Source organism: Diabrotica virgifera, chromosome 10 (assembly GCF_917563875.1).
Source record: "Diabrotica virgifera virgifera chromosome 10, PGI_DIABVI_V3a".
In the NCBI taxonomy this organism is placed as follows: Eukaryota; Metazoa; Arthropoda; class Insecta; order Coleoptera; family Chrysomelidae; genus Diabrotica; species Diabrotica virgifera.
The window spans coordinates 139,596,269-139,619,837 of NC_065452.1; the positions used below are offsets into that span (position 1 = coordinate 139,596,269).

Consider the following 23,569-nt stretch of genomic DNA (forward strand, 5'->3'; position numbering starts at 1 on the left):
AGCTGCATCGTACATGCAACATTCACTGGTATTCTCAACAAGAAGAAGCCAATAAAGCAGGTTGCATGATCTTACGCCGATTTAGAAATTCAGCAGTTGCAAAATGTGAAGCAATAGTAAAACAAACAAAGATTTCAAAATATTTTAAATCAAATTGATTTTATTGTACGAACACAAATCCTTGTTATATTGAAAAACAAAAGATACAAATAAAATTTGGGAGTTGTACTATGAACTTTTAATTTTTTTTAATGTTCTGTTAACCGTCTTTGCGATTATCGGTCATACCCTTGGTCCGATGCCCTGACGGATAATCGAGGTTCCACTGTAATTTCAAAATTAAAGTCATAAAATTGTCTGGCCGAAAAATTGAAGCGAACCATTAAACTTACTTTTTTGTGCTCTTTTCAAATATGCAAACATATTTTCAAAATTTGAATATACAGGGTGTTGTTTTAAGGTCACAATTACTTTATAATTTTTTGTTAATCCGGCCCTGGATTTTTCTTATGGTTAGTAGGTATGTCGGTCGTTTGGGTTTTGAATGAGACATAGGTGTACCAAATATCAAAAAATATACAGGGTGGTTCTAAAGTTATGGCTTAGGAAAGAAATAGGTAAAACCGATAAAACACCCTGTAATTCGGTTATTAAAAGTCGGTAGGGCAAAAATGTAGTATATCTAGAACCGGCTCGCTGACCTCTATTCACCTTTAAAGTATTTCCGTTTCCCAATGAAACACCCTGTAGGATGAAAGTTGCTTAACAACCTGATTTCAACGAACTATATCAAGTTGTATTATGAATAATACAGGGTGAAATTTTGAAAGTAAAATAACTTATGGAATAAAATATTTTGTGTCCTTATTTTTGAAAATTATAAAAAACGCTAGGATACGTCAACTTTTGAAATTAAATATGCAATGTTTAAACATACATTTAAATATACAGGGTGTTTCACACAAGTTTAGCATAGTCCATGATCTTTAATATTAATGAAATACCCTTTATAGTTTTATGTTTTTAGAAGCAGTTAAAAAACCTCATCTAAAAAAGTGTATTATGTAGGGCGTATGGTCTGTTATAAATAAGGTGAAATTTTAAAATTATGTACAGTCGGAAAAATGAAAGAATACTCAGGAACGAACATATAAAACACGCTGTATTTTCCTGTCACCGTGTCACAAAGAAAATTATCCAGTGCAAGTACATGTAACAAATACATGTAACAATAATTTATTACATGCGCTGGCCATTTTTTGTGTGACACGGTGACAGGAAAATACAGCGTGTTTTATATGTTCGTTCATGGGTATTCTTTCATTTTTCCGACTGTATGTAAAATTTTCGTTTAGATATTAAATACATAAAATTTTGAAACTAATAATTTGTCATACTTTAACCCTTTGCGGTCGTTGTCATGTAATATATGACACCATTACAACTCGTAAAAATTTACTAACAATTTTGCCCACAGGTCGCCTGGCATGTCATACATGAAAAGCGTAAAACACGGATTTAGTCGTTGGCATCTCTAGCATGCCGTAAATCTAAAGTCTTATAACTCGTTAACCATTCAATAGATGACAATTTTAACGGGATATTTGAATTCCTCTATAAATTTCGCTTGAGAATCGCCCATATCGGTTTTTCGGCAAATCCTGGTTTATGTTTGACCGTGCATGTGCTAAACATCATTCCATTTCAATTAAAGAGAAGTGTTTATATGGAGTTCTGTTGATTTTATAAAGATTGTGTTAGTATTTTTAACATGAGTACAAGAAAATATTTAACTCAGGCAGAGTTAGAGGCCATATAGTCTAAGATCCGAATATAGGTCGATCTGTACCCATCTGCTTGCCGGATAAAACATTTTTTTTATTAAATTTCATACATAGACTAATATTTCTAAATTCAACCTGTAGCTTGCTTAACATGTTTTGTTCCATTCTACCAAATATAAATACTTTAGAACAAATAGAAAAAAAGATGGAGCTATTTTAAATAATGCTGTTAGAAATATTAGACTGATTAAACGGCTACGACGACCTCAGTGCACTTTCATGTGTCAAACAGTGACGAGTTCCATACTCAGATGGGAAGGGCATGTGATACGCAGTAACGACAATCGCCTTGTACACAATGTGTTCTGGGAAAGGCCAGATGGAAGAAGGTCTGTAGGACGGCAGAGAAAAAGGTAGAAAGATTCAGTCAAAGAAGATCTGGAGAAAATGGGAGTGAGACAATGGTAAATAGTGACAGGACCGACAAACATGGAAAGCAATAGTAAACGCGGCAAATAGACCAGGGCGCATCTGTAAAAATATTAGTACATTTGGACGTTGAGAGGTGACTCAAATTTTTTTTGCAGAAATTGCTTGAAAATAGCTCAAATAATAATATTTGAGTTATCCTCCCTTTCAAAAAGGTCCGGAACATTGTTTAAATAATCAAAATGTCAAAAAATGAAGGAAAAATTCGATTTTTTTCTTCGTTTTTTGATTATACAGTAGAGCGTCGATTATCCGAACTAATTGGGGGACATGGGTGTTCGGAAAACCGATTTATTCGGATAATCGAACTATATTGAAATTGTCATACATATTTATTCACAAGTGAATAAAAACCATATTTATATAACTGTTTATTTGTTTATACCTTGATAATGACAAATAGCAATTAAACAAAAAAGTGCAGTCTTTGCAACAACATATTTTTGGATACACAATTGAAGAAAATTGAAGATATTTTAAGCGTTAATTACTAACGCTTGCTCAGTACTCGAGTGTGGGGCGCGGGAGTCGGGAGTTCGGATAACCGGTCGTTCGGTTGATCGACGTTCGGATAATCGACGCTCTACTGTAACTTTAAAAGTATTCATTTCCGAGAAAAGTTGTTGTACCGACATAAAAGCTGCGTAATTAAATTTCCTACAATATAAAATTGGTTAAAAATTTAAAAAATAGTCCACCCTTGTTGCAAAATAGCAATAATTGCGAAAAAACCATACAAAAACAAGTATTCGCATTTTACATTTTTCAACCATTTATGCTACACTTAGGAGCTTCAAATTTCACCCAGAAAAACTTTATGACACAGTAAAACAATACTGTAAATTTTATTAAGATCGGTTGAATAGATTTTGCAAAATAAATTTTGCAATCCAGCTTTCGCAAAAAATATTCATTTTTTCAAAATGTTACAGAACTGAAAATAAAGCAGATAGCAAGTTGAAATCTTTGCGTATTGAAGTGTACTGTACTTTTCATTTGCAATTTGCAAAATTAAAATCGATTAACTAACACGGCGCACAGTGGTTCCAAATGCTGAAAACGTGGTCATGAGGCGAAAAAAATTCCCTATCTAGGGATTTTCATGTTTACAGTTGTTTTCTTGTACTATCGTAGAGTCCTAATACGCAGGTATAAGGATCAGACTGGATGTATTCTGGTTCATAGTCATAGCTCAGAAACAAGTGAGCCATGTCCGGGGTTATTTTGGCCGGCAGAGAAAGTGAACAAGAACGCGTATATTGAAAACGCTTAAGTCGTTTTGTAGTTTATCAATTTTATCGCTGTAAAGCATATTCTTCTTTTTTTAAGTATGTTGTAATGTAAGATGTAAGTTAACTTAAGATTTAGTAGCAATAAATGGCTTAAACTTGTTAATGCATAAATAGTGAAAATATACTTAAAATAATCAAAATTTTTGCATAATTCTGCGACTTATGTTTATTAATCTTAAAATATATAGCAAAATGATACATAATCACTTTGTATTAGCTGCCTATAACTGCCTATGCATTGCTGGCAGTTGTTTGAACACAAAAGTGGGAAATGACGCATATTACATGATTCTGGCGATTGTTGAGTATGTATGGGCGGTTGTACATAAGTAATAGGTTCTGAATATTGTACTTCATAAAGAAAATGTATTGGTAATCAGCAGTTTCAAAAGTCCCTCATAATATAAAATTTTAAACAAATATGCGTTTAAAATAAAAAAATTTTTCGGCAGTATTGAATCCGCCATTTTGTTTAAAAAAAGTAGGTAATGTTAGATTTGTAATCAGCGACCTTAAACTTCCAAATTTGACAAAACATTTTTCTTTTTGATTGATATTTTCAATTTCGTTCCACCATGTTGGATCCGTCATTTTGTTTTTCAGAAAAAATAACGCCAGATTCGTAATCAGCGATGATAAAAACCACTTAGAACTAAAGTAATTCCGAAGTGTATAAAGAATATACGCTTTTAAAGGTTCATGACCACGTTTTCGGCATTTGGAACCACAGTGCGGCGTCAGAAATTTTTTTAAATAAACATTAATTATTGGTGCTACGCGCAGGACAGCGGATAGTTTGCTCTGATTGGGCATTCCAATGACCTTTGATAATGATTGATACATTTTAATTTTTATTACATTTCGATATAAATAAATTTGTTTATTGCAAAATAAAAACACAGAGTCTATCCTTTGAAATAACAATTTTTTTAGCAAAAACTTTCTTTGTTCATATATTTTAACTTAGAGAATAAAAGTTTATTATTTTTAAACATATGCAATTGTTTAAACAATATTTCACAAACAATAATAAAATTAGTTTGATTTTTGTGGAATTAAAATATTAAAATACAACAAAATATAGAGTAAGAAAATAATATATTAGATAAAGATTGGAAGAAATTTTGGTGGAAATCAACTTCTGTGAATCGAACACCGCTGTCCTGCGCGTAGCACCAAAAATTAATGTTTATTTAAAAAATTTCCTGACGCCGTGGTAATTAATCGATTTTAATTTTGCAAATTGTAAATGAAAGGTATAGTACACTTCTATAAGCAAAAAAAAATTCAACTTGCTATATGCTTTATTTTCAGTCCTGCAACATTTTAAAGAAATGAATTTTTTTTTGCGAAAGCTGGATTGCAAAATCTATTAAACCGATCTTAGTGAAGTTTACAGTGCTGTTTTACTATATCATAAAGTTTTTCTGGGTAAAATATGAAGGTCCTAAGTGTTGGCCCAACAATAAATTGTTGAAAAACGTAAAATGCGAATACTTGTTTTTGTATGGTTTTTTTGCAATTATTGCTATTTTGCAACAAGGGTGACTATTTTTTAAATTTATAACCAATTCTATATTGTAGGAAATTTAATTACGCAACTTTTATGTCAGTACAACTTTTCTTAGAAATGAATAGTTTTAAAGTTATAATCAAAAAACCAATAAAAAAATCGAATTTTTCCTTCATATTTTGACATTTTGATTATTTAAACAATGTTCCGGACCATTTTGAGTGGGAGGATAACTCAAATATTATTATTTGAGTTATTTTCAAGCAATTTCTGCAAAAAAAATTGAGTCACCTCTCAACGTCCATCTCAAAACAGATGCGCCCTGGACTAAAAGACTCACGAAGAGTTGTAACGCCATTGATAATGATGATGATGATGATGATGATCATGTTAGGCTTGCATGTACATTAGCAATTTATATCAATATTCTTGTGTCTTTATTAAGAAATATTATTAATATAAGTGTAATCTAAAGTTATTTAAACTTTTGGATCTATTTTACTTAATTATGAATACCTATGCCATCTCAAGTAATCACAGAAATTATTATGCTTATTTTTTTTTATAAAATATATTTATTTTTCTGTCAACATGGAAAGTGTATTCAATTTCACTTTGCAATTCTCATTTTAAACGCTTTTTATTTTATAAATGAAATATTCCAATGTGTTTGTTAGAATGTTTCGTTTAGTAAAAAATAAGTATGTATACATATTATTACGTATTTATTGATTTTTGCTTATTCTAGCTCCTTCGATCTGTTTAAAGTTAATTATGTACCATTTAATGACCTTTTTTTAGTTTCTCACGGCCAGGGCCGTAACTACCATTGGGGCAAGCGGGGCCCCCGGCCAAGGGGAGCCCCGCAGGTGCCCCTTTTTGACCGTGCATAGATTTTAACGAGGAAAATAAAAATATGTATTTTAAAAGCCGATCCCAACAAAATATTTTCAAATGACACAATTTTAAAAAGACCTTACAGTGGTACCCTAGACCTCAACATAAAGTTTTATTTTTTCACTGGGGAAATTGGTATTTTCGACTAAAATGCAATTGGAACAGAACCCTCAGAAGGGGCCCCTGAGGCCTGAACTAAGCTGGGGCCCCTGAGGCCTGAACTAAGCTGGGGCTCCCGAGACCTTAACATAAAAATTTTAATTATTACTTAGAAAATTAGTTATTTCGGCGTAATAAAACCTAAAATTAAGTATTATTAATTAAGTATTTTCTATGGGAAATAAGCCACAATTTTACTAAAAAATGAATTTATTAACGTTTCGAAGCCCAAATCGGGTTTCGTTATTTTTTTTCCTGGTTTTCCCTCGTGATTTACTATGGAATCTCTAACGCGAGAATTTTACTGTCATCGTTGCATTTGGTTGTCTTTTTAAAGACAGATCACATGCTATGATTTTTTTGCGACGGATATTCTTGAGTTGGGATGGATTTCATGTACTCGAATGAACTATCTTTTAGTAAAGTCGTCCCAGGAACGCAACTCATAAATATTGGCGGTATCATTTTAAAGTCTTCTACTTTAAAATGTATAATATACGTCTGAATTGCCAATATAAATGAGTCAGATTAAATAAATTATTAGAAGAATTTTTTTACTTAGCAACAACATTTTTGTTTAATAATTCATTTTAACATTCATTCACACATTTTAATAGTATTTTGTATTTTGACAACGAAACCCGATTTGGGCTTCGAAACGTTAATAAATTCATTTTTTAGTAAAATTGTGGCTTATTTCCCATAGAAAATACTTACTTATAAAAATGCCACAAGGAAATAGCTTCAGAACAACATTAAAAAACCTAAAATGCCATTGGAAGAGGGGCTCGAGCTAAGTTGGGGCCCCCGAAACCTATCGTAAAGATATAAATTGATATTTACTGAGGAAATTAGTTATTTTGGCGAAATAAAAGCTAAAATGTAACCGAAATACGGGCCGCGCGCCGGTCCCAGCTACTTTGTCTTAACCAATTTACCCCAGACCACATCTTGGTACGTGAACGGAACCACATGGTACCACATATTGAAAAGAAAGGTAAGGGTAAGACGGAATGAGCACATTGGAATCAGCCCCACCAGTACTACAGCATAATAAATCTAACAGCAGTGACGGTACTCGCCTTCGAGAGTGTCACTGCTGAAGGTACCGGATATCGTTTTCTAATATCCTCGTCAAATAGGATTCAGATCTCATTAGAGCTGTATATAATTACTTCCCGACGGTCTCCTCCTTTTTGACATCTTCCTATTTCTTTCAATTTTTCTTCCACTTTTTCCATATCGAATTTTACCGCATTCTTGAATTTTTCTTTCACCTATTCAATTTTCTGTATCTCCTCAGCAAACTGGTTTACGTCTTCCTGCATTTTCTCTAAATAAACCTTCATATCTTCATATTTTTCTATTCGGTTTTGAAGTTTCAAGAAATTTTCTTTTTATTGATTCATTATATTATTATCTCATTTTGTTTTACTATCTGTTTATTTTGTTGTTTTTCTTTTAAATTTTTTAAAGCGAATAAAAAATAAGGTGATTTCAAAATTATTTTGTGTTGGTCAACTAAAATCAGGGCCGCCGCTAAAGTGTTGGACGCCCGTGTGCAACTTAATATTTGCCGCCCCCTTCCAACACTTTAGTCGTTTCAACGTAGGTACTAGCATTTAAAGAAATATGCAGGATACCATAACGCGTATATGAATAATAATTGCTCTGATCTCGACGTTACTATATTTAAATATATAGGCCTGGATCCCGCGTACCAAAAAAAATTGATTAATAGCAAGCTGAAAAATTGTTAATAGCTTACGGTGTCTATTCGGACAAACTTTGATGTATGGGAACACTGGAACAGGGGAAGTTTTAATTGTGGAACAGGGTAAAAATTTGGAACGTCAGATTACGAAAACGTTCCATGTATTTTGTCGGACATAACTTCCAATTGATTTGTTACCATTTCATTAAACTCTCATGCAGAAATCAGACTGGTGTTTATCACCAACTGGGCATTTTAATGAGTGTAACACGAAGAACATGTCAAATGACAAGGAATCATGTTGGAAAAATCAATTGGATGCTCTGTTCGACAAAATACATGGGACGTTTTCGTAATCTGACGTTCCAAATTTTTAAACTGTTCCACAATTAAAACTTCCCCTGTTGTAGTGTTCTGGTACATCAAAGTTTGCCCGACTAGACACCGTTAAGCTATTAACCAGTTTTCAGCTTGCTATTAATCAACTTTTTTTTGGTACGCGGGACCCAGGCCTATTTGAAATACAGTAGTGTGCAAAAGAAAAGCGTGTCTAAAATCATCAAATTCTCAACTTAGACTGAACTATAACCCTATCCATAACAATACGTAAGCATAAAGGAACAATAACATAACAGCAACCGTCGAGTAATAAAAAAGATTTTTTTAAACCATCTGGTAATAAAAAAGACTTTTTTATTACTCAATGAGAGCAACTTAACAAACACTTATCTAAATTCTCGGAAAGTATCCTATTGTCGTATCGTACTCTCTTAACAAATCATACATGTTCAGAATTTGAAAAAATCGCATATGGGCCACATAGATAAAATTATCTTAAAATCCGAAATCCGCCAGCCACTTTGAACTAAAAAGCATTTCCGGAACTATTTTATGGCTACAGCTGCAAAAGGGCAGTTCATATAATAAATAACATTTTCTGGCATTTTTGTTTAGATTGTTTAGAATATTAGAGTTTATAAAAATATCTGAATTATTACTATTTAATTTTTTGAATTTATTTTCGTTTTAAAAAAGTATTATCATTAGTTGCCTGCTTTTGGCCGCCCCTATAATCGGCCGCCCGTGTGCGATGCACACTTTGCACACATGGTAGCGGCGGCCCTGACTAAAATAGCAATATGTAGATCGTAGGTAGGAAGAAGAGGGAGAGGAAGACCTCAGATGCGATGGAAGGACGATATTGTAAAAGCTGCAGGAACTAACTGGAAAAACGCAGCCAAAGAAATGGAAAGATTTGGGGAAGGCCTATGTCCAAAGTTGGATAGAAATGGGCTAAAAGAAGAAGAAGATCGTAGGTACAAGAAATAATATTCAGTCATAGAATGCATTAAAATGCGTTTTCAAGGGGTTAAATATTGAACATTTTTCCGGACCCCGCCTTCCGCTGCGCTGGGGGGTAAACCCCCAGACCCCCTGGCAGGGGCTCCCCCAGATCACCTTTGCCCCGGGGCCCCTAACATCGTAGTTACGGCCCTGTCTCACGGCCTTGTTATCTTTTCTATTATAACTTTGTGCCTAGTAAATTGTTTCATAAAGTTATATCCTACTTATATCTTTTTGAAATGTTAACTCGGAACAACTACTGATGAATGCCTGGCCATTCAACATTTTTCAGTCCTCGAAAGATTTTTCTCGTTTGCGGTTACGTTACACGGACTTATATATTAATCTAATCCGCGATCAAATTGTTTACACTAGGAATTTTAGATACATACTATGAAAAATAAATAGATCTAGAAATGAGAATATACAAGTGTTCACATGACGTACAGTGTCCAATAAATGCTTTATGTGATTGATATGTTTTTAAAATCAAGGACTCGATAACATTTTTCTACTTAAAATAACAGCTGATAAAGATATATCAGTTTACAAACATTTGAAGTACATTGTTTTGGTTTTTAAATCAGTGTGTTCTTAGCGATTTATGTTTGTGTACCTATATCTATCAATTTGGGCATAATCTTAAACATACTGTAAGCGCATGTATATATCTATGTATTTTTAAATCCCTAAACTTTTTATATTATATTTTATTGTTATAGAGGAGAGAAACAACATGAACAAACTTTGCCGCCAAGTTTCTATCGAGTCACCCGGGCCAGTAATCAAAGATTGTGTCTTCAATTTTGAAATTCCGGTTCCCAATGTTCCTCCAAATGGAGCTAGGATTCGTGTAGTATGCGCTGGTGCGTGCTACAGAATGAGAAACAGATCTTCATCTACATCCAGCGTATCTTCTATTAGCAGTGTACAATCTACAGAAGATACAGGTTATGGTCCAGCACATCATGGTGTAAGAGATGGCGCCTTATTTCCTGGATATGAAGTAGCTGGAGTTATCGATGAGTTGGATTCTGCCGTCTCTTCAAATGACTTCAAAGTGGGAACGCGTGTGATACTATATCCGTATGAAGGAATTCCACATGGATATGCAGAGTACATTGTTGTCCCTGATCTGGAATATCTAGTAAAAGTGCCAGATTCCTTGCCAATGAGTGTTGCTGCAATGTTGCCCACAGGTGCTCTTTTGGCTAAAAACGCAGTCGTCACAGCCCATCAGCATGTCACTGACTTATTAAAAGATAGGGCCGCTGATCATATCGTAAGAATCCTTATTGTTGGTACTGGAGGATTAGCTTTGTGGGCTCTTAGAATAGCTGAATATCACTTTAAGACCCCAGAATACAAGGACAGAGTAAAAATTACTGTTGCTACATTAAAAGATGAAGGTCTTATGATGGCTGCTGCCGAACTTAAATGGTGAGTATTTTTAATAGATATAATGTTTATGCATTTATTCTGTCAAACTATTACATTGTAGCATAAGTTTTTTTTAATTTAGAAGACGTGTACAGCCTTAAATTTATAGTTTCGCTACGTTAGCACCAGTTTTGTTAAATATTAATTTTTATTTGTCTTTATTTTATCGATTCTCCAGAAAGTGCGGTGGCATATTCTATGATAATATTACCAATTTCAAAAATAAATATAATTGAAATCCATTTACGGTAACCGATCAGCGGATTTGTAGTTTGTACTTTGTCCATTACAAATTCTGCGAAAAATCATGAAGGTTTTTTAAGTTAAACCACACAGTTTCCTAAGAAGCATTCTGCAAGTAATTGGGTTAAAAGAGCTGCTAGTCGTTAAGATCATCAAAATGTTAAATACATATCAATCATATCAATACATATCAACAATCATCAAAATGTTAAATACATATTAAAATAAAACAAAAATAAGTGATAGTGATATAGTCATACAATATCACTACTACACAAGTTTCAAGATTTGAGGGAGATAATTATTTTTGCAACATGTGACTATTATATTATAATGCTTTTACTACTATAAAATTGTTATATTTTTGTTAATGAAACATGTAAAATCAGACATGGATTATAAATAATTAAATGTATAACATTTTGTATTTTGGAGATCACATCAAATACCGGGTGTCCACTTACATTTTCCCCCATTTTAACTTCCTATAACTTCTAAACGGCTCAAGATAGAAATATGCGGTCTTGTCTAAAATGTTTTATTTTAGTAAAAGTTTTGTCTGAATGGATTGAGTTTTTTTTATCGCTTTCAATTACGAAAAAAAATGACAGATTTTTGAAAAAACTTTGTTAACTTTTTTTAATGGAACACCCAGTATGTTTTTTTGTAAATTGAAAGAACGGTCATTCACCTATCCAGCGATATAAAAGTTTTTAAAATCGGTGGTCAAATGACTAAGTAATTAATTTTTAAAATGAAAGGTGCAACGTGGATATCACATAACTAAATAACATAACTACTAAGCAAATTAATATTATGTTATGTGATTTCCACAGTGCATCTCTCATTTTAAAAATTAATTACTTAGTCATTTGACAACCGATTTTAAAAAACTTTGTATCGCTGGATAGGTAAATGACCGTTCTTTCAATTTACAAAAAAAATATCTGAGTGTTTCAATAATAAAAGTCAACAACGTTTTTTTTTAATCCGCTATTTTTTATTTAAAAGCGATATAAAAAATTCAATCCATTCAAACAAAACTTTTATTAAAATAAAACATTTCAGCGAAAACCGCATATTTCTATCTTAAGTCGTTGAGAAGTTAGGCAGTTAAAATGGGGGAAAATATAAGTGGACAACCGGTATTAAGATATCTTAATATGTGATTGGTTTTAAAGAAAATATTACATGTATACAGTTACAATTAAAGTTGTGATTAGGTTATTGATATATACACTCGCAGACAAAAATATTGCTATTTACCGCCCAATATTTTAATTTGAGGCTGTTTTTGAAGTGTATTTCTTTTCTTTTTAAAAGTTTTGTACTTTTTATTACTGAATAAGTTATTCTGGACTATTCTAAGTATATTCATTGTAAAGTATAATTAATAATTATATTAATATACAAATATATAAAAAATATATTATAATAACATATTTAGTATTGAAATTAACAATGTAATATGACACCGCATTAGCGTCACAGATAGGTATATGTACATAGTAAAATCAACAATAAGTGTAGTTTGGCAAATGGGTTCAGTTCAGTTGCTGCAGTCATCACAACAGTATATAATATATTCATTATCAAGTAACTAAGAGCTACAACAAATGTGTACAGAAATTAATGAAATAGTCTGATTTTGCTGGTAACATTTAATTAGAAAGATAAAACAATAACGATAATAGAACACTTTTTAGGGTAACATTGTATCAATTTAGTACTTAGTATTTCCTACTCTAGCTCTAGTGATAGCCTGCATCCTTCTAAGCATCATGCATGATGTTTTTTTTTGCGGAAGTCGATTCCATTCCTCCTGTGCAGCAATTATTAAATCTACAATTAAGTTTGGTGCTGGATTTCTTGATCTTGTACGTCATTTTGGGCTGTCCCATAACATATTCTATAGGATTTGCATTAGGACTCATTCCCTAATAACACCAAACATTCCATGTATGTTCCTAGAATGTACACACAGGACATTGAAAACATTCCTGGAATGTCCTCAAAAGCACAAGAACGTCCCCTAAGTGTCTCAGGAAAGTCCTGTGTCAGCATTTTAAACATTCCTTGAATGTCTTGTTGGAACATTCCATGAATGTCTACGAATGTTCTTTGGACATTCACAGTATATTTTTTAGACATTCCCTGGATATAGTCGCTGATGTGACATAATACCTCCGATTTGTTTTTTCATGAGTTTTGTAAGAGAGACTAAAAACTTTTTTTAGAGTCACCTCCTGTTTTCATATATTTTTTGACATGGTTTGTAGTAAATTCAAGTATCTATTTACTACAAAACATGTCAAAATTTACATGTGAAAACAGGAGATGACCCGAAAAATGTTTTTTCGTCTCCTACAAAATTCATGAAAAAGCAGATAGGAGGTATTGTCACATCACCGACGATATACCAGAAGTATATCGCCGCCGCCTACGAAAAGTATAACTCCGAAAAATGCCGTTAAGAATAGAACTTTCAATGAACGCCGCGAAAAATATTATTTTCGATTATATGATTGTGTAAATTATAATCCCTAATAAAGTGTTAACGAAAAAATTTATTTTTTGGGGAGTATCAACAAAAAACATCATTTCTGTTTGTGGGTCCACGAAAATTATAATTACTAAAAAGTTCTCAGAAATAATTGTTTTCGTCTACACAGACACACAAGCATGATTTTCACGATCATCTATCACTCAAACTAGTTCAAAAGGCTTTGTCCTCTTTAATCTTCTAGTTTGCCCAGTAGTATCGAGGAGCTGGATTTCCTCAATATATCTTCTTGATGATTACATCCAGGTTCCATTCCTAGGTCCTTATGGAGATCACTGTTTGTCACATACCAAGGAGCATCTACAATATTTCTCAGTATTTTGTTTTGGAATCTTTGTATAATTTTTATATTACTTGGTCTAGTAAGTACACCCTCATAGTGGGCATCCATAAGTCCATACAGGTCTTAATATTTGTTTATAAAGTAATAACTTATTATGCATCGACAATGTGGAGTTTCTTCCAACTAGCCAATACACTTTTTACATATCTCTTTCTTTTGCCTTTCATAGCCACAAGGCTAGTTTCCTTCCAACACTTTCAGCTGATTCTAAAAAAAATTAAAATGAATGGTAATTTTTCTATTCTTCGCAATTAAAAAAATTGACGTGTCAAAACATTGTAACCAAAAATTGACGTGTCAAATATTGGTCATCTCTTGGCGTTGTACATCTTTTTCGCTCTTGACCAAGTCGTCGGCGTCGTTTATATTCTCAACTATCATTGTATCGCTTTACTAAATAGTCGTTTGATGGATCCGCAGTCTCCTCGCAATATCTTCTTGTCTGTAACCCTTATTAGCTAAGTAACAATTTTAACACACACTAACTCACTCAAATGTGACATATCAACAAGAAAACTGCAGAATCAAAAATGAAAGTCTCCAACTGACATTTCAATACCATGAAACAGAAAAAGAATCTAAATATAAAAATATAAAAAGGAAAGAATCACTCTCATTGGCTGTATACCATAATAAAAATTACTAAAGAAGTAAAAATCTTCCTTTGTAGCTGGTATATAATTTATTTAAAATTTTCTAAAATAGATCCAAGTTGGACTTAAATTGGGTATATCACTAGTACAATACAAACAAACGTTTTCGGACTAATCAGCCCATCATCAGGTTAAAGCCTAAAATAAGTAAACCACTGTATAAAAATGACAAAGTTAAATTTTGACTGTTAAAAAGTTAGGAAAAATTAAAACATGTGGTTACTTACTCCAGATACAAATTAGTTGTTGAAACTAGCTACTGTGGTAAGTCGAATGACCTTACCAGTATAAAAAATTGTATAAAAAAGTGTAATTAAACCATAATGGAGTCTTCATCTGGGCTTCAAACTACATGGTTATGTTGAAGACAGTAGGAAACGGACTGATTGAAATTTGACATTGAAAGACTATTGACAAGACCTTCTAGGTAGGGAATTTTATTTATGTAAAGTTACATAAAATACATAAAATTACATAAAGTACATAAAATTCCCTACCTAGAAGGTCTTGTCAATAGTCTTTCAATGTCAAATTTCATCAGTCCGTTTCCTACTGTCTTCAACATAACCATGTAGTTTGAAGCCAAGAGGAAGACTCCATTATGGTTTAATTACACTTTATTCTTGTAACATCGACTTATTGTCACTCTCGATGTAGCCGAAATGGCTAATTTTTTATACTGGTAAGGTCATTCGACCTACCACATTACTTTGGATCTGGAGTAAGTAACCACATGTTTTAATTTTTCCTAACTTTTTAACAGTCAAAATTTAGCTTTGTCATTTTTGTACAGTGGTTTACTTATTTTAGTCTTTAACCTGATGATGGACTAATTAGTCCGAAAACGTTTGTTTGTATTGTACTAGTGATGTACCCACTAAGTCCAACTTTGATCTATTTTAGAAAATTTTAAATAAAGTATATACCATCTACAAAGGAAGATTTTTACTTCTTTAGTAAGAAAAAGATTCATTGTAAGTCGCCAAAGCACACTTTGCATACTCTGCAATGTTTGTCAGTGTGTGACATTATTGCCTCTTCAGCTGTAAGGCCAATGTCCAAACATTCTTTTATCTCTAATAAATTATAATATACGTAAATATTTTCAGCCTAACACATTCAGAAATAAAAAACAATTCAACGATAAAAAATACACAACAAATATTGATTGAAAATAAAATTATGCAATATTTTTGTCTGTGAGTATATATATATTTGCATAAATAAGTCAACAAATAATAACACAAATAAAACTGACCTAAGTTGTAAGTAGTTAAGGTCATCTGATAATATATAAAAATATAGGAAAACATAAACAAATATGTCTAATCGAAAATTTTGATAGGGAAACGTAAATAACGAAAACAGTAATAGTCCAGGGTAATAAGGATTTTCTCGGGACACTCAAAGATCCAGGTAGCTGACTACTTTTTTAGTTATGGTAGACCTATAGGAAGAAAACCTACCTGTTTCCTGCCTAGAGTTCGCGTCCGTTTTTTAATTATTAACAATTTAGTGCAAAAATCGCGATTTTTTCGATTTTTTGCATCCCATTTAAAAACTAAATAGTTGACATAAAATTACAAAATTAAATTTTTTAGAACATTGAAAAACCTTTAAAATTCCGATTTTTGAAAATTAAAAAGTTAATTTGTTGCTACGCAAACTGCAAAATAAGTGAAAATCGTTATTTGTTAATAACTTTTATTAAAACTATCTTAGAACTTTACTGTTTCACACAAAGTTGTGTATTGGGGTACTTAACAAACCCTCAAAATTTGAGACCGATCCATTAATTAGTTTTAGAGTTATTCTATTTGTTTATCCCAGAGACGTCTATTTTGCAATAATAAAAACAGTTACTAGGGGGAACCTACGAATCCACCGAGTTAAAATACCGAAAAAGCAATTTCAAACTAATACAATTTTCTGTATCTCCGGATCAACTCAATGGATTTTCATATTTCTTTTTTTAATTTGTATGTAATTTCTACGTACATTACAAATATACAATTTTTTTTATAAATTTATTAATTAATAATCAGTCTAATTTGTTTCAACAATACAGTAAAACCTCGATAGAACGGACCTCTATTTAACGGACTTCGGATATAACGGACAAAAAATCAAATCATATGTAAAAAAATTTTAATGCAAAAAAATATGAAAAATCGAATTCTAGAAGGAAAAACAACAAGAATAGGATCTCGGCACTGCTTTGTGCTAACGCCGATGGATCGCATGGATTGATTACTGTAATTGTTGGTAAATCTCGTAAATCTAGTGTTGTCAAAGATATAATCATCAAAAGGCATCATCTGCTCGTTTCATATTATATCTCTAATAGGGCATGGTTCACCAAAGATATTTTCAAAAATTGGTTTTTTAAGGATTTGTACCTTCAGTGAGAAAATTTCAAGAGAAGAAACTGGTAATACCGCCTAAAGATGTGAAATGTTTATTGATTTTCGAAAAAGCTCCTGCTGATCCGCCTGAAAGTATTCTAAATTCACAAGATGGTAACTTTAATTGTATGTTTTGCCAAAAAATACATCGCTTATTCAAACCATGAATCAGTGAATAATTTTGTCAACTAGTTGCAGAAAGTTTTTAGGTGAAGTAGAAAAGTAAAAAAGTAGAGAAAAAAACTGTATTCCTTCTTTAACTTACAGATTTGTACACTGTATCTAAATACAGTACCTACATATTTAAAAAAAAATTTTTGATCGATTTTAAACCTATTTTTATACAACGGACTTTCGGCTTTAACGGACATCCTGTCCCCCCAATTAGTCCATTATATCGAGGTTTTACTGTACTTGAAAAAATATTTTTTACAAAAATCTATTTTTTTAATCATAGTATCATTAATGATCATACAAAAAGTTAAAGTGCACTTTAATAAATAAAATATTTTTATTAGGTAATTATTTATTGAAGATAATTTATTTATTAAAGTATACCTTAAGTTTTTGTGTGATTAATAATGATAGCCTGATTAAAAACATGGATTTTTGGGAAAAAATTATTTTTTCAAAAATTGTTTAAACAAATTAAACTTTTTATTAATTAATAAATGTCAAATTGCAAATAGACGAATTATATATTTGTAATTTACAGAAAAATTACATATAAATTAAAAAAAGAAAGATCAAAATATATTCAGCAGATCCCGAGATATAGAAAATAATATTATTAGTTTTAAGTTGCCTTTTTTAGTTTTTGAACTCGTGCATTTGTCGGCTCCCAGCTCCCCCTTCACTTACCACGACTAGTCATTAACTGAACAACATTTTTAAAAATTCGTGTAAAATACCAACTTTTCGAATATGTAAAATGATTTTTCTACGGACAATATTTTTAAAGTTGTTCGAAATGTTTATAAACTACACAATTTCAAAAATTTGGCATTAGTGTTTTTGACTGTATGAGATAATTTTTTTTATCTTTTTTTAGTACATTTTGCTAGTATCACTGTTCTACTTTCATTTGACATACGCAGAATTGCTTTATCTTCATTACTTTCTGTCTTATGTTATTGCAAAATAAAGGTCTCTGGGATAAACAAATAGAATAACTTTTAAACTAATTAATGGATCGGTCTCAAATTTTGAGGGTTTGTTAAGTACCCCAATACACAACTTTGGGTGAAACACTAAAATTCTAAAATAGTTTTAGTAAAACTTATTAACAAATAACGATTTTCACTTATTTTGCAGTTTGCGTAGCAACAAATTAACTTTTTAACTTTCAAAAATCGGCATTTTAAAGGTTTTTAATGTTCTAAAAAATTTAATTTTGTAATTTTATGTCAACTGTTTAGCTTTTAAATGGGATGCAAAAAATCTAAAAAATCGCGATTTTTGCACTAAATTGTTAATAATTAAAAAACGGACGCGAACTCTAGGTAGGAAACAGGTAGGTTTTCTTGTTTTCTTCCTATAGGTCTACAATAACTAAAAAAGTAGTCAGCTACCTGGATCTTTGAGTGTCCCGAACATGGTCTATTTCTAGCTTATTACCCTGGACTATAATCATAACAACAGAAGGCACGGGTCATCACGAGTTGATTATGCCCTTGCCCTTTAGTAATATCCCTTTCGGTAAGGTTAGTATAAAATGAATTATACGAGGTGTCTTGAAAATATTCTCACAAAAGAGAAGCAAATTGTTGGACTCATTTTAGATAAATTCTCGTTATCCTAAATTAAATTATAAATCCTTAAATTCACCTTTTAGAGTAGTGATTCCCAACCGGGGGGCGTTTGCCCCCATGTGGGCGATTTAAGATTTTCAGGGGGGCCGTAGAGCGAAGGGGGTGATAGAGAAAAGGGGGCGATTAGCATCCGGGAAACGAGAAATGGGTAATTGAGAAAAAAATACAATACTTTCGATGGAATATCCATAGGATAATAAAAAGTAAATATGTATACCTATGCAGGCAATAATAACAAAAACATCTCGACTAGTAACAGAGGGCTATGAATCATCATACAATTTAATTCTATAGGTAAGTAATACATTATAATAAGTTCTGCATTTTCCTTTGATCGAGCTTTCGTATTGTGCGAAAATCCGCACAAAAGAGAAAGATAGAACTGGGATAAGAATGATGAGAGTAGGTACCGACTCTGCCGATCTGACTCGAACAAAAGAGATCTGACCAAATTCCCCAACTTGAAATCTTCTTGTGGTGATTTTGGGAATCTTCAAACATATTGCCTCCATCTTCAAACATTGAAAGAAGATCTACAGTCCCGAATCCAATAGTTGACTAGACTGTTATCAACTAGTAAATTTCTACGCCATGTACTTCTCAAAGTCTGTTTCAGGAGTGTGGGTGTAAAAGATTTTGGCCACGGATAAAAAAAGTGTATCCAATCTTGTGGAATGCAATCAAATTACTATTACATATTAGCATTCCCCACAACATATCTAGTGGAGAAAGGTTTTAGCTCTGTATGTATGTATATTGAAAAACAAACTAAAGAAATAGGCTCGACATAATAGAAAGAGGGGATTTGAGGTTGCTATTAATCGTTGAGCCAGACATAAAGAAATTATGTGAGGGACACCAGGCCCAAGGAAGTCATTATCGATTATTACTAACCATTTATCATTTTATAAAATGTAAAAATAAATAAATGTTGTACTGATTAATTATTTGTTTCAATTTAATTTGGGGCGGGGGGCAATTATAGTATTCACAACTGGTGAAACCTGTCTCGGGGGCGGTCATAGGAAAAAGGTTGGGAACCACTGTTTTAGAGTATTCCAAGGCCCTCCCTTTTGGAAGGGTATTGGACACTTTTAAAATTGTTAGGCCATTGGACTCCTACTTTAAAATTAAATATGAATTAATAGTAAGCAGTTGATTTAAAAAAAATATGTCCATTTTTCAACAAAAAACCCACGTTTTAGACGTTTATTTAAAAGAACTCTTTCAGATAGAGACCGACCGAATGTGATTTTTTTGGTTGAAGCCGATGCCGAAGTTCGGCCTGTAGGATACCTTCGGCCGAAGCCGAAGCCGAAGGTGACTAAATATTTGCATTCATAGTAGGGATAGTCGATAGTCGATGTTTTGCCATCACTATTTAGGTAGTCAAAACACCAGTAATATTGAGTTTTAACAAATACAATAAAATTATTATAGTTTCTCAGAATTTTACTACGTGAGAAATATTCAAATGAAGATCTTTGAGACATCTTGGCCAAACAGTTTTATTAGGGTATAAAATAGGGTGTAAATTTTATTTAAATTATCAAAGTCTCGCCGAAGCATATTGTTTAGAGATTATTTATATAGTATAGTATACTCAGAGCATTTTATTATTCCACCTTCGGCGAAACCTTCGGCTTCGTTTTGGCCGAAGCCGAATAATCGGTCGGTCTCTACTTTCAGACGAACTCACAGAACGTTGTTGGAGGAGATAGGAGACTTCTCTTCGATAGAGAAGGTGAACCGCAATCCGCATAATGAAAAGATATATATGTACTCAATTTGATCTCCTGTATAATCGTTGTTTTACGGTCCTTAAAATATTTTGAAGTGTTCTGCCATATGGCGGTAGGGTCCCATGCTGAAATTTCCTCGGGAGTTATAATACAGTATGTCCCTGTAAGTTGTATCCATATGGAAAACTTTTTTATTATTAATTTTACGAAAAAAAGTTATTCTTTATAAAAAGTTCTGCATGGTCCAAAACCCAAGATTCAACCATAAGATATCAAATTTTATGAATGTTATACGAGGTATGTCAAAAAGTTTGAATTTCACTCAAGAGTAAAGTAGCTTTATTTTTCACAATATTGAAAATTTCTATTATGAAAAGTTGTTTGGAATTAAAAACTATATTCTAATATGCAATTACATCCTTCTAATTGAAAAAAAATTTTTTTTTTTGAAAATTATGGATATCTAACATTATTTTCAGTTATTTCAATTAATTCTTCTATTATTAATTTTACGAAAAAAAGTTATTCTTAATAAAAAGTTTTGGATGGTGTAAAACCTAAAATACAACTATCTTATATCAAATTTTATCAATTTTATACGAGGTATGTCAAAAAAGATAAATTTTTATCAAAAGTACCTTTATAGTTCGGAATATTTTGATTAGAACAACGTTTCCCAACCAGTGGGTCGCGGGCAGATTTCAGATGGGTCGCGGTGTGGCTCTTACAGTAGCTGAGTAGCGTACAGTGACCGTGTTCTTTATATTATTCTATCATCATGGGTAAGAGATGGGTCGCGAATATGAAAAAATATCAGAAAGTGGGTCGCCAGTCATAAAAGGTTGGGAACCACTGAATTAGAATGATGTAATTACATATTGAAATATAGTTTTTAATTCTTTCATAATAACAATTTTCGATATTGTGAAAAATAAACGTATTTTACTCTTAAGCGAAATTCATATTTTTTGACATAACTCGTATAAAATTGATAAAATCTGACATAAGATGGTTTGATTTCAGGTTTTAGACCATGCAGAACTTTTTATTAACAATCACTTTTTTTCGTAAAATTAATAATAAAAGAGTTATCTGAATTGAAATAACTGAAAATAATGTTAGTTATCCATACTTTTTCAAAAAAAAAATGTTTCAATTATAAGGATGTAATTGCATACTAGAATATAGTTTTTAATTCCAAACAACTTTTCATAATAGAAATTTTCAATATTGTGAAAAATAAAGCTAATTTACTCTTGAGTGAAATTCAAACTTTTTGACATACCTCGTACCTACAATATTTAAAAAATTTGATATTTGATGGCTAAATCTTTAGGTTTTGGACCATGCAGAGCTTTTTATGAACAATAGCTTTTCTTCGTAAAATTAATCATAAAAAAGGTTTCCATATGGATACAACTTACAGGGACATACTGTATATGCTTTCTGTGGTATTCTGGGTTTGACTCCGCGTTGAATAATTTTGATTTTTAGAAAAATCATTATTCTGAGGACGTTTTGGCAAGGTCGCACTTGCAAGTCAGGTAGTCACGCTTCTCGCTGTTTCTTGAAGTAAACCGACTCTGACTCTTCTTCTCGGTACGGTCATGGGTCATTTATATAGTCGATCTTGGTGCTCCTGGCAAACGGTTCCTGATAAAGGCAAACTTGGTGCTCCCGGCAAACGGTAAAGATACTAATTATTTTGATTGTGTGTCAGCCACTCATGTTATGGCGCTCTCTGTAAAAAAAGGTAGTTCCCTTAGGAAGCATTAATTTTCTGATGAGATCATTTAGGTCTAATCCACCTAAAATAAGCCTGAAGAAGACTGTCATATTGCAAAATACTAAACAATTTTTAGAAAATTCGCTTAAAAAAATTTACAAATGCATAAAATATACATGTTGAACCATTACCAGCTAAAACTAAAATGTACACTTACTTCATTTTAACAATTTTCACTTTTTTGTGGTATATAGCAATATATTATATTTCTAGGGTTAACATTGTCCAATGGAATGAAGACTTGTATGAAAAACAGCTAATAGAAAGAACCAAAGACGCTTGTAGCGGCCTAGTGGACATAGTTATTGATTTTGGCACTACTTCAAGATCACTACACAGATCCTTACAATGCCTTAACTCGGTAAGTCCTTGTACTTGGCTCAGTATATGTATGTAGGGAGTCAAACTATTTTATTAAGTTAATAAATTTAACTACAGTAGAACGTCGATAATCCGGACGTCAAAAATCCGGACCGTCAATAATCCGGATTTGTATCTAGCAAAAATATCTGATTCTTTTAAAATAAATTAAGAACTTAGCTGCGAAAAACGAACCTCTACCGCAGTTCAAAAATATTTTACACATTTATTTATAGTGTCTGATGTTTTTACTGTACACTTGCTGCTATTATAAATTAATTACAATACAGTGTTTAAACATAAAAAAATGTTTTGATTAATTTTACCTCTAGACACTTTACTGTACCGGGTGTCCCAATAAGAATGGGTCTCGGCCATATCTCAGGAACCGTTTATAGTAGAGCTTTGAAATAAAAAATTTTATAACAAAAGTTGTCTCAGGAAAAGCCTGGAAATTATTTTCATAATTGTGGGTCCACCGCTAGAGGGCGTAATTTAATATCAAAATTAAAAAAATCTAAATTTTACAAAATTTTCCTAATGAAGGGGCACTGGAAATCCGATTATTGTATTCTTCATCAAATTCTGCGCATATTTGATTTAACAAGTTTAACTCTACCTTTGCAAATAAGAGGTGGGGGTGAGTGGGAACCTTGTTATGAAAAATGGCTGTAAGTCCGGTTCTGCTAAATCAAATTTTGAAAACTGGGTCTTGTTGAAGACAGATCTTTTTCTTCAATGTAAGCGTGATAATTTTGAACCATCCTAATAAGTAATAAGCCAGCTGGGAGGCGTTATTTAATTTTTTTCAGAAATCTAGTTTTCTTTGGAAAATATTAAATACAAGTATGCATTTTTAATCATACTTTATAAAATTAGATTAAATTAGCAATAGAATAGCGAAAACCGCATGTCGATACCTTTTTTCTATCTCAAGATATCTCGAGAAACGTGTAAATTTTATACATAACTGTTACTATCACCGGTAAACTAAGTTAATGAAAAGTAGTGTGCTGTGGAAAAAAACAAAA

At 32.1% G+C, this 23,569-nt stretch overlaps 1 protein-coding gene across 3 annotated transcripts in view; it reads left to right on the top strand.

Moving 5' to 3' along the window:
* The window catches only part of LOC126878466 (uncharacterized), a 54,346-nt gene that overhangs the window by 25,331 nt on the left and 5,446 nt on the right, over positions 1-23,569 (top strand). For 2 of the 3 annotated variants that reach the window (XM_050641207.1, XM_050641206.1), the window contains 2 exons: positions 9,915-10,632; positions 22,392-22,539. In XM_050641207.1, the coding sequence (XP_050497164.1) occupies positions 9,929-10,632; positions 22,392-22,539 (852 nt within the window). In that variant the 5' untranslated portion in view covers positions 9,915-9,928. Of the gene's footprint in view, positions 1-9,683; positions 9,846-9,914; positions 10,633-22,391; positions 22,540-23,569 lie in introns of those variants that run through there. The other variant, XM_050641208.1, reaches the window with a different exon arrangement.